Raw genomic sequence first — 12,219 nt, forward strand, 5'->3', positions numbered from 1 at the left:
CTCACCAATTGTAGTATTGTACAGAGGAGCTTGGGAATCATTATACAATGTAGGCTTTTCCGGGCTCTTAGTTTATGTAGGCTTTTACTGTATTTCATTTATGTCTTATCGAAAGGGCAGGGAGAGGATTAGGCTCACCGATCGTAGTGTTGTACAGAGGAGCTTGGAAATCATTATACAATGTAGGCTTTTCCGGGCTCTTAGTTTATCTAGCTTACACACACATGCACGTGAAGTGCGGATTTTGCAGGGAACTGACCTCGAATTCTTTATAAATATTGATGGATAAAACCAGTTATGAATCAAAAAAATTAAATAAAAAATAAACTAGTAAGGAAGATGAAATTCCCATTTCTTCTAGTCTTCTTGTTAGCATCGATTTTATACATAATCAATACAGTAGTCGCAGTAGAGCCCATCATGTTCGAAAAAAAGGAAAAGAAAATAGACACAAACATTTGGCTAGATTACTCTATTTCACTTGGAAATCTCCAGAGCGGTACTCTCAGAAATGTGTTCTGTTTCATCTTCTCCTTTGATCAAAGTGGATGATGTGGATGCTCTCGAGGTTACTCCCATAGAAACAGAGGAATCAACTTGAGCTATGTGACTATTGAAGGAGAGCAATTCCCTAGTCTGTTCCCAAATCCTCTCATACAATGCCCTCGTACTTGGCCGCCTCGGAGTTATCCTTGACGGCGATGACGAGTTGGTAATTCTCGCCGGGGACGACCTGAGTCTTACCCTTCACCACGCTCTGTAACTCCAGCTTCTTCCCGGATTTCTTGTTGTACTCAGACACCGCGAACTCCTCGATCTCCTTCACGTGGGGGTCGTTGATGTCCTCAATCAGAGCAGGGGAACAAATCTCCTCAATTTTTTTGTCGCCAACGAGAACACTCACAACTTCAGACGTAGTAGGCCTCAGAGTTGGCGATATATTGATGCACTTTACTGCTAAATTCAAGATTATGATGGCTTGTTTTGATCATATTTGTTAGACAAGGTTTTATCAACCAAGTTCACCAGCTTTCTTTTTTGCAGTAAATCACAAGCCTGCATTTCCACACACAACATAGAAGTTGTGTTAAATGACATTGCAGCATAGTTTGGAAAAACAAAAAGAAGGCAGAAAAGCATGGCGATGACAATTTTGCTTACCGTGTCTAAATGAAATTTAGTTTCCTGGCTATCTCGCTTGTGTCCTTCATTTTTCCTTCGACTAACAGTTTCAAGTATAACCACCCCAAAACTGTAAACATCAGCTTTAGATGTCACAACTCCTCGAACATACTCAGGTGCCACATATCCCCTGCGGAAAACAAGAGCTAACTAATCATTACTAAGTCGAAGATTGCAGTACGTATATATAAAGTGGCAGGGAGTAGGTACAGTTCTATAGTTCCACTCACTCTGTCACTTCTACTTTGATGAACTTGAATTGATCATCTTCGGTGTAAAGGCTTGCCAATCCAAAGTCTGATATTTTAGCCTTGAGCTTTCCATCGAGAAGAATATTAGCGGATTTAATGTCACTGTGAACCATCTTCAGCTTGGAATGCTCATGCAGAAACACCAATCCCCTAGCTATTCCCAAACAAATGTTAAACCTAGCTTCTCAATCAAGTTTCAATTTGGACTTTGAGTCCGCAACCATACAGTCACCACATCAAAATATTTTCTCCTGAATAATTATAACATTAGAACAGAAAAACATATAACAAAAAGAAAGGGGCCTGATAAAATTAAAATTTACCAAATAAGGCATGTGCAAGGGAGTCGTTTTGCATACATTCATAGATGAGCAAATACAGGCCTTTTACGTTGTAAACGTCCAGTAACTGAACAAGGTTCTCTTGACTCATTGATTTTAAGTCATAAAACTCATTTTTCAACTGAATGATCCTTTCCTCTGAATGAGAGGAGAGTTTCTTCACAGCTACAATTTTCCCTGGCAGTTCAGCCTGCACAAAATTGCAACCAAACAAATGATATACATTATTAAGTCCATTTCTCCTAAAGAACTGAATTTGCAAGTTAAAAATCACAAGTTTGTAGGTGCAACTCCACAATAAATACAAGGACAGAGAAAATTGGTTACCTTGTACACGGTCCCAAAACGCCCTTGACCAATCTAGTTCCTCTTGCTAAAATTCCGAGTAGCATATTTGTATTGTTTGAGTGTGGCAGGCTTTTCTAGACTTACATCTATTTCTGTTCTACAAACAAATTATCAGAGATGTAAGCTAAAGTTCAGTAAGAATTCTTGAAAGAGCGAATACTTGTCAAATGTTGCTAGCCAGTATACAATATGTTACCTTGTAATTGATCTGTATTCCCCAGCCATCCCATCATCCAGGCAAAAAGCAATAAAAGCAACACAAAAACTATGATTGAAATCACAGTAATGAGCGATATGTGCAGAGGAGATAGTTGTTTGCGTAGCTTGTACTCTGATTTCTCATTTCAATGTTGAATGATCATCCCGACAAGAGAAACAAAATGTTAGGTTGTTATACCTGTACTTTAGATATGCATAAAACTAGTAACTGCGTTACCTTAGGACCAGATCCTCCAAATATATATAGGCATGTAAAAGAAGGAAAATAATTAATAAATATCTATTAACCTGGAGTTACGGGTATAGTAGATATGAGGTCCCTAATCAAGCCCTTTTCCAGCCGAGTACTATCATTTACACTGACAGCCATGAAATTTTCTTGATATACGTTATTCGGACCTCCTGCCTTTCCTCTCCCATCAGCTCAAAGTTGTGTCTTACCCTATAAAAGATAAACTCAATTCAATGTACATATAGTATAAACTAGCAAGCTAATTAACAATGAGGAAGTGAAGAAATTGATGATCATTAACAGGATTAGAAGCAATTGGTAAGGAGTATACAATTGAAAAAAGGAATTAGACTCATTAGTTTTCCAGCTCACCTAGATAATCAAACTCATCAACAGACCTTGGAAGTGAATGTGAATTGCAGAGCTAATTGACTGTGTTCGATCAAATTCCAAAAGTGGCCACCATTCATCACAAGTACATGTACAATGAAAACTAACTTAAAAACCACGGAAACAAACCATGACAGAGTCATTGAGATAAACTCCATGATAGAATCTTGTTGAAATAAAGACTTACTTCTGCAATCCAATTCCCTGCAGTATAGGCAACCCTCATGTTACCATCTCGGCAAAAACAGGGTATGCTTCTTCATTGGCAATCCAATGAGTTCAAACAATTACTATCACGTAAGAGACTCCATCCCAGAAAAGAAAGTTCAAAACTAGCTTTGACATTCAAATATTACAACTACTTTATCCAGTATAGAGGAGAAAATTTTGGTCCATCTTCATCATCCAACTTTAATGAGGTTCTAAACCAGCAGAAACAAGGTATAGTTTCAATAACAAAAAAAAAAAAATCAGGACCCATCAATTGCTCAGGGACAGCTTGAAACTTCAAACTAATTAATCATCAACAATTAAGACAAGCCCCTTTCAGAGCTCCACACTACAACTATAGGATAAAAAAACACTTCCACAATTTCACATAATAGACAAAAGAGAATCTCATTCAGAGATTTTGCAGCTTAATTATTTACCTATGAGCATGACAATACCAAGAATTCAATGTGATGATCATAACTAAAAAGTAGATAAACAAAGAACATAATATAATATGTCATGGCCTTAGAGACTGCAAAGGTCCCAATCCCAAAACAATTAAGGTACCAAAAGCTCTACTGGTGGACACAAAATAGGGTGAGTTAACTGGAAAATCCAATATATTTTTTTTTTCTTTATAATAAAGCTAACTGAGAAACATTAGACATAAAAAAGAAACCTTATTGTCCATTAGAAAGAACTTAATTAAGAAAGAAATGAATGTAGCTAGGCATCAACTAAGTAACTTATGTTGCTTCATTCTACTCATCCATTAGCCTTCTTTACTTGACATCTTCGTCGGCACCCGGATGATTCTAGTCGGTTTCATCTCTGGGTTCTCATAGGGCTTTTTTTCAGAACGAGACATGGATCTCCATTTCTCAGTAGCAAGTTTAGCAGTAGCTTGACTATAGGGTTCCCCCGGCCGGTCCCGCTGTATCCTTCTGTATTCCTTCATGAATACGCAGTAGCCCATAGTGTTTCTGTGTTTTCCACAAAAAGGACAACCGAGTCGTCCACAATGGAAGTCAAAATAAGTCCCGCACCTGCAAGTAATTAACCCAAAATTAAAATTCAGAATAAGTTTCACCGTGTTGTTGTACACTTATACTTACCAAAGCTACTCAAACAATATAGGATTAAGTAGGCATTCAGCAAACACCAAAATATATATATGGCATAAATAATCAAATGAAGAGAGCAGAAAGATAAACAGACCTGCATCGTATTGTTGTGCAGCCTCCTGATCTTTCTACATAGATCCCACACGTTGGGCACTTTCTCCAGTGCTTCTTGTAAGCAAGTTTCTCCATAACAAGATCATCCTTTTCAGTATCATCCTTATTCCACCTCTTAAACTCGGCACAAGTAATCCCCGCGTGCCAAAGGAACCTTACACTGCGCACAGAACAATCTTTTACAGTTAGGGCACTCTGATTCTCTCACTACCTCTGTCCCATCGTCGATCAACATTGCTGAGCAGTCCTTAAAGGGGCAGTAAAATTTCTGAGATCCAATAATCACATCCTCGCACAACCTTGTCCCCCATTTTTCAAACACCTCGGGTTTCAGAATCGAATGGCAATACTCGGGATCCAGTGACCCTTTGCAATCGGGTACAAGGCACCCAATGCTTGCTATATTTTCTTGGAGCTTCGAGTCCACATATTTGACCACACAATCAGTACAAAAAACATGGGTTACATGGCTGCAATTTTTGATACCAAACGATTCGTGTGCCGGCTTGGTCTCCACACAAATTTCACAAACAAAAGATGGGGCCTTGGAAGTAGAACAAGAACCCTCGTTTGAGGTTTTTATTCGCTTGATTTTCCCAAAAGAGATATTGGAGGGTTTGAACCTAAGAACCCTAACCTCTTCATCACTATCGTAATAGTTTAGGGTTTCAGCAGAGAGATCAATGAAGTTACCTGGTTTAGCGGGACTCGGGGCGGATTTCAGGGTATCGCTAAATTGATTCCTGAGAGGTTGATCGTCTTTCTTCATTTCATGAGCTCCAAATGCTTGACGCATATCTGACAATTGACCAAGCGATCCAGAATGTCTCTGCGGTATTCAGACATTGCGCAACAAAAAGGGCACTGTGTCCATAATGTATTTGGTTGCTCCTCAACACCGCTAATGTTAAATGATTCAGAATTCAATAACTTGCTTGATCTCTTATGCGACAAGGCATCGTGCTCCATGTTCACCATCTCAATCTTCAGACGCTAGCATTTTTTATTTGTCTTTTTTTTTTGAATCAATTCAGACGCGGGTCTCCTCCCCCCTTTCTATTTAATTCAAAATTACCCTAGGCTAAAATGGGCCGGGCTGGCCCAGCCCTCAGAATAATGGCCCAAGTTACTATCCAACCTTGGGAATTTTTAGCCCTGCACATGCTGCCTAACTGAAACGGTGAGCCCGGATTTGGATTTGTTTCGGAAGAGGTTGTGTGCCAAGATTTTGATCGACTTTGGGAGGGAGCTTTCAGCAAACTTGTTTGATTGTCTTTTCAGTTCTAGGAAATGAAAATTGGGTCTCTTTTCTCGGTGTGTAAGATTTGGGTATCTTTCAGTTGTGTAAAATTGTGGCTTTCATTGAGTTTTTTGTTTCTTAAAATTGTGGTATTGTTTGCATATGTTTTGATGTTTGAGTAGCCTTAGTAAAAAAAGCAATGCGAGCAAGAATTCTGGTCTGCTAGCTTCTTCAGAGTAGCAAAAGTATTGTGTAGTTTTGTTTCTGGCCTGATTGCGTGTCCATGGTTAGCAAACTGTTAATATACAACTATCTATGCTTTGTTTCTTCACTTTCTTTTTCACCTTAATTGCTTTTTTCGTTATCTAGCAACAAGATCAGTCATTGGTAGGATTTTGGTTTCTCAACTTCCTTTCTATTTGCTTTGTTTGGTCCTGTTTTCAGCTTTAGTTTTACATGTGTAGTTGGGATTTCTCAAGTCTCTTTCTATTTGTTTTGTTTGGTCCTGTTTTCAGTTTCGGTTTTACATGTGTGGTTAATTGAAATTAGTAAAAGCACAAGGTCTTATGTTTATTGGATGTTGTAAAGTATTTACTATTTAGATACTGATTTAGGGAGAAAGATATGTGAAAGTTATTTGTACAAATGACTGGCTTTTCTATAGAGCATGGTTAAAAGTATAATAACTTGAAGTTTAGTACAGAGAAGTCGAAGCATAGCAGTTCAAGTTTAACTAAATTTGCAGATTTTAAAATTTTGTGATGCAATTCTTAAGGTCTTTTGACATGCCTGCTTTTTTTTTTTTTTAAGGTGGTAGTAGTGACAAGTATATGTATGTCAAATTGAAATTGAACTTGATAAAGAGGAGTATTTTGAATTTAACAAAGAATATACTGAGGCCAAGAACTTGGTTAGTTCATATCGGGAGGAAGCTGTAGTGGCTGAGAAGATAGAGAGGAACTTGATTCTTCTTGGTGCTACTGCAGTTGAAGAAAAACTTTAAAATGGGTATTTTCTAAGACAGTCAGCAAAATTATTACTGAGAATTACAATTGCATGTTATTACTGCACATATTCTATTCCAATGTTCATTTGATGCCAAGTGAAAGGACATTGGTAGAGATTTTGTATAATAAGACCAAATATCATTACCATGCACACTCTTTTGATTTTCCCCTCAAAGGGAATGTTATCTTCCTAATGTTTTTTATATTACTGAATTACTTAATCTGTCATTTTCATGTTGCATAGGGAATCCCGACTCTGGAACATGCAAAGCTCAAAGCTAGGGTGGAGGTTTTACAGAGAAATCAATGGCACCTACCAATTTTGTTAAATAAGAAAGTATTTGTGTTTTACAGAGAAATCAATGGTACCCACCAATTTTGTTAAATAAGAAAGTATTTGTGTTTTTGTTAGGTTGTGATAAATAACATTACATTTAACCTGTTCTTATTTGCAGTCATTTTATGGGGAAAGACCTCCAATCCTTAAGTATGAAAGATCTTCAGAATTTGAAGCAGCAACTTGATTCTGCTCTGAAGCACATGAGGTCTAGAAATGTACAAAATCAATGAATACACCAGAAAGTTTTGTTTGGTGTAGCTAGATTGAATCATGCATATATTATACATATCTAATATATATTATATAAGGTTCTGTTTTGTCAGTTAAGAGCAAAATTAATTGGAATATGATTTTTATGTTTGATCACATATATACAGAATCAACTTATGTACGAATCCATTCAGTGCTTCAGAAGAAGGTAAGAAAAGACATTTAATTTCTGTATACATGTAATAAAAATGTGCATATATATAATTTCGAATTTATGGTGGATTGGATTTGTTTTCCATGACAGGATAAGGCGTTGCAAAACAATTTATGATCTTTTTATCTGATTCAAAGTGGATATTGATCTAATTCAGTTACATCTTAAAGTTCAACTTTAAGTGAGTAAGTTTAAGCTTGGAGGTTTGTGCTGGTTTTAGGTGAAATAGAGAGAAAAAAAAAATCTTGCTCCTCTCTCTCTAATTATTAATCATGATGTATTTGGTAGCTTCAATTTTTTTTTTTTTTTTTTTCTGTTTTGCTTTGGTGGAAGCTGTTGTTTTTGCCAATGCTTTTGTTAGTTCTTTCACTACAGATTTTTTTTATTGCATTAACAAATCAATGAATTGAAAGTGATTGTGTACTCAGATTTTTGCTTTAAAAATCTTGCTCCTTTGTTTTTTTCCCAAGATCATTATTGTTATGAAGCAGATACATGTTTTTATCTGCTGCTGGTTTTTTAGATGCAATCAAAAACCATGTATTTAGAATCAGATTCATGCATTAAGAACCATATTTCTCATATGGATATTGTTTGCTCTCAATTAGTGAACTAATCAGTTACGCGTCTTTGCTGGGTTTTTGGTTTTTGGATAAGATTTTGTCCTGCTTCTCCCCTAAAATGAGTTAGATTCTTCAGGTTGATGAATTTCAAAAACAAATTTGCTCTCTGTTTTCTTAGTAATCAGGTACTGATTGTATATCAGCTCCCCCCTCACATCCCTTCCCAGTATTGTTTATTGTTGATAATCAATTTTGGCCTTATATTTGTCTTCCCTGCTCCCCAGCTTGCGAGTGAAACACTGACATCAGATTATCACAGTATCCGATTTTAGTTTATTGTTGATAAAAGTCATGCAATTGGCATGGTACACCTAATTGCTGCGGCTCCAACTTGGCTTATTGTTTCTATTTGCTGGTGTTCGTAAGAGGGGTGTTATTTTGAAAATAGGCTTCCTTATTTTGAAAACAGGCTTTCTTATTCTTTCAACTGCAAAACCTTGGTGATATTTTCATTCAATATCTGGCCTGAACCGAAACTTAGCAACTAGCTTTCATTGTCTAACAATGGCATTTATAATTTGTACTAACTTACTAAACAATTGACATTCAACATTGATTGGGATATTGGATTTAAAGTTTCAGGTTATGATGCCGGAGCATAACCACGCCTCAATTTCAAGGTAAAGTGACTATCTTTTATTTCAAATATTGACGCATCATGATTTCCTTTTCAACAGTCCCCTCCTCTATTCCTCACTTCCTACGCTGTGGCCTGTAGTCCTATTAAATCTTGTCAATCTGAGATATCAAATGAGCAATTTGCAAAAGCATTCAATCCTTCACTTCACTTCCATGTTAATATGATTATTTCTGACTTCCAGTGACAGCCCCTCAAATGAGAAAGATGTAGCAGACTATGAAGAAATCAACTGAAGACAAATCAGAGGAGTTATATTTGTTGAGAAGTTGAAACATTGAATCACATCTATACACTGTGAAAACGAAGAAAGACATCTTGAGTATGAAATTTTGTAACCGCCCAGTGCCCCTCTGGTAGAGAGCCGAGAGAAAAAAGAAAAAGAAAAAAAGATTGAGCAGTATATAGCCAAGAAACCTGAGCAAGGAAATGATAGTAAACTTGAAAATGTTACACACACACACACACACACACATATATATATATTCATGTTGACTTGACGTTTCATTAAATGTGCAATGCTCAAGCAAGCATTTAGATTTAGAATCAAATTATTTAAATTCATATTCTTCAGTTCTGTTGCTGTTTAAAGTCACAATCAGTGTTACCACACATTCTTTGGAAATGGAACACTCAACTCACAGCTTCTTCCTTTCTACTGAGAACCTGAGAGACACTCAACTCACTACAATGATCTTTCCAGAAACCTCATCCAGAATAAATTTGAACATCATTGCATTTCAACTCCTAGGCTTCTTACAAAGCAACATATATAAATACGGACTTAAATACATAGGATTCAAAAATCAAAAGAACCTACCTTGATGATTTGATTTCCTACAGTTGATCTGCAAAAATAGATAACCAAGCAAGCAACAAGGTCAAACTCTTCTTCCACTCTCTGTTCCTCATAATCAAGCACAGAGAAAGCACATAGAACTTGGTAAGATTTCATTTCTAATACCTGCTGCTCTCAATTTCAATTTTTTGCTAAACCAAACTAAACCTAACATAATTTCCTAAAATCAATTCCAGTTTCCAAACTGATAGATATACTTGTTTATAGCTAGCCAATCAATTATTCTCACAACTGAGAGACATCAAATATGATCATAGCTAGCCAATCAATTATTCTCCCGTGTTTGAGTTTGATGCAGAATAGAACTCAGCCAAAGTGCAATGTTAAAAAGAAAAACAAAGAGTTTCTGCAAATAAAAAATCGGAAACTTGCATCATCTGTGTGTGCATCAATAACAAAAAAGAAATCAGGAGTTCAGGACTCATCAATTGCTCAGGGACAGCTTGAAACTTCAAACTAACTAATCATCAACAATTAAGACAAAACCCTTTCAGAGCTCCACACTACAACTATAAGATAAAAAAAAAAAAAAAACACTTTTACAATTTCACATATTAGACAAAAGAGAATCTCATTCAGAGATTTTGCAGCTTAATTATTTACCTATGAGCATGACAATACCAAGGATTCAATGTGATAATCATAACTAAAGAAAATATAGTAGATAAACAAAGAACATAATATAATATGTCATGGCCTTAGAGACTGCAAAGGTCCCAATCCCAAAACAATTAAGGTACCAAAAGCTCTACTGGTGGACACAAAATAGGGTGAGTAAACTGGAAAATCTAATGTAATTTTTTTTCTTTATAATAAAGCTAACTGAGAAACATTAAACATAAAATGAAACCTTATTGTCCATTAGAAAGAACTTAATTAAGAAAGAAATGAATGTAGATAGGCATCAACTAAGTAACTTATGTTGCTTCATTCTACTCATCCATTAGCCTTCTTCACTCGACATCTTCGATCGCACCCGGAAGATTCTAATCGGTTTCATCTCTGGGTTCTCATATGGCTTTTTTTCAGAACGAGACATGGATCTCCATTTCTCAATAGCAAGTTTAGCAGTAGCTTGATTATAGGGTTCCCCCCGGTCCCGCTGAATCCTTCTGTACTCCTTCAAGAATACGAAATAGCCCATAGTTCTATAACTTTTCTTTCTGTGTTTTCCACAAAAAGGACAACCCAGTCGTCCACAATGGAAGTTGAAATAAGTCCCGCACCTGCAAGTAATTAACCCAAAATTATAATTTAGAATAAGTTTCACCCTGTTGTTGTACACTTATACTTACCAAAGCTACTCAAACAGTATAGGATTAGGCATTCAGCAAACACCAATATATATATATATATATGGCATAAACAATCAAATGAAGAGAGCAGAAAGATAAACAGACCTGCATCGTATTGTTGTGCAGCCTCCTGATCTTTCTACATAGATCCCACACGTTGGGCACTTTCTCCAGTGCTTCTTGTAAGCAAGTTTCTCCATAACAAGATCATCCTTTTCAGTATCACCCTTATTCCGCCTCTTAAACTCGGCACAAGTAATCCTGGCGTGCCAAGGAACCTTACACTGCGCACAGAACAATCTTTTACAATTAGGGCACTCCGATTCCCTCACTACCTCTGGCCCATCGTCGATCAACATTGCGGAGCAGTCCTCAAAGGGGCAGTAAAATTTCTGAGACCCAATAATCACATCTTCGCACAACCTTGTCCCCCATTTTTCAAACACATCGGGTTTTAGAATCGAATGGCAATATTCGGGATCAAGTGACCCTTTGCAATCGGGTACAAGGCACCCAATGCTTGCTATATTTTCTTGGAGCTTCGAGTCCACGTATTTGACCACGCAATCAGTACAATAAACATGGTTGCAATTTTTGATACTAAACGATTCGTGTGCCGGCTTGGTCTCCACACAAATTTCACAAACAAAAGATGGGGCTTTGGAAGTAGAACAACAAGAACCTTCGTTTGAGGTTTCTATTCGCTTGCTTTTCCCGAAAGGGATATTGGAGGGTTTGAACCTAAGAACCCTAACCTCTTCATCACTATCGTAATAGTTCAGGGTTTCAGCAGAGAGATCGATGAAGTTACCTGCTTTAGCGGGACTCGGGGCGGATTTCAGGGTATCGTTAAATTGATTCCTGAGAGATTGATCGCTTTTCTTCATTTCATGAGCTCCAAATGGTTGACGGCATATCTGACAATTGACCAAGCGATCCAGAGTGTCTCGGCGGTATTGAGACATTGCGCAACAAAAGGGGCACTGTGTCCAGAATTGCGTTGGCTCTTGATGATTTGGAAATTGATTCCTGAGACCATCATGAGCTTCAAATGCGTTCCGGCATCTTTGACAGCGGAGCAACCGATTCAGAAACTCCATGTGGTACTGGAACTTTGCGCAACAAAAGGGGCACTCTGTCCAGAATGTGTTTGGTTGCTCCGATGATTCAGAATTCAATAACCTTCTCGATCTCTTATGCGACAAGGCATCGTGCTCCATCTTCACCATCCTCAATCTTCGATTCAGACGCGGCTTTTGAAAAATTGAATTTGGAATTGCTTTCTGTCTCCAAGTCCCTCCCCTCTTTCTATTTAATTTTAAATTACCCTAGGCTAAAATGGGCCGGGCTTGCCCAGCCCTCAGTATAATGGCCCAAGTT

At 37.3% G+C, this 12,219-nt stretch overlaps 2 protein-coding genes and 2 long non-coding RNA genes across 6 annotated transcripts; 1 reads left to right on the forward strand and 3 right to left on the reverse strand.

Moving 5' to 3' along the window:
* Positions 1-346: 346 nt before the first annotated feature.
* On the reverse strand, positions 347-1,578 carry LOC121053073 (cold-responsive protein kinase 1-like). Its single transcript, XM_040519432.1, has 3 exons — positions 1,413-1,578; positions 1,162-1,312; positions 347-1,056 (listed from the first exon to the last, which is right to left on the reverse strand). Exons 1-3 carry the CDS (start codon positions 1,544-1,546, stop codon positions 970-972), a joined length of 372 nt encoding a protein of 123 aa, XP_040375366.1. The 5' UTR covers positions 1,547-1,578; the 3' UTR covers positions 347-969.
* Positions 1,579-1,806: 228 nt separating this feature from the next.
* On the reverse strand, positions 1,807-2,522 carry LOC121053074. Its single transcript, XR_005810651.1, has 3 exons — positions 2,319-2,522; positions 2,102-2,214; positions 1,807-1,964 (listed from the first exon to the last, which is right to left on the reverse strand). It is a non-coding gene; the product is annotated as an uncharacterized LOC121053074 (long non-coding RNA).
* Positions 2,523-5,600: 3,078 nt separating this feature from the next.
* Positions 5,601-9,228, forward strand: LOC112165158. Of its 3 annotated transcripts, XR_005799540.1 has the most exons (5): positions 5,601-5,728; positions 6,906-7,026; positions 7,117-7,419; positions 7,516-8,668; positions 8,870-9,228. It is a non-coding gene; the product is annotated as an uncharacterized LOC112165158 (long non-coding RNA). The 3 variants fall into 3 exon arrangements; XR_005799539.1 differs by having other exon boundaries at positions 7,117-8,668; XR_005799541.1 differs by having other exon boundaries at positions 5,606-5,743; positions 7,117-8,668.
* A 974-nt stretch (positions 9,229-10,202) lies between these two features.
* LOC112165155 (E3 ubiquitin-protein ligase ARIH2) lies at positions 10,203-12,152 on the reverse strand. The gene is made up of 2 exons (XM_024301593.2): positions 10,945-12,152; positions 10,203-10,770 (listed from the first exon to the last, which is right to left on the reverse strand). Exons 1-2 carry the CDS (start codon positions 12,066-12,068, stop codon positions 10,488-10,490), a joined length of 1,407 nt encoding a protein of 468 aa, XP_024157361.1. The 5' UTR covers positions 12,069-12,152; the 3' UTR covers positions 10,203-10,487.
* Positions 12,153-12,219: the final 67 nt, after the last annotated feature.

This window comes from Rosa chinensis, chromosome 5, assembly GCF_002994745.2.
Source record: "Rosa chinensis cultivar Old Blush chromosome 5, RchiOBHm-V2, whole genome shotgun sequence".
Lineage (NCBI taxonomy): Eukaryota > Viridiplantae > Streptophyta > Magnoliopsida > Rosales > Rosaceae > Rosa > Rosa chinensis.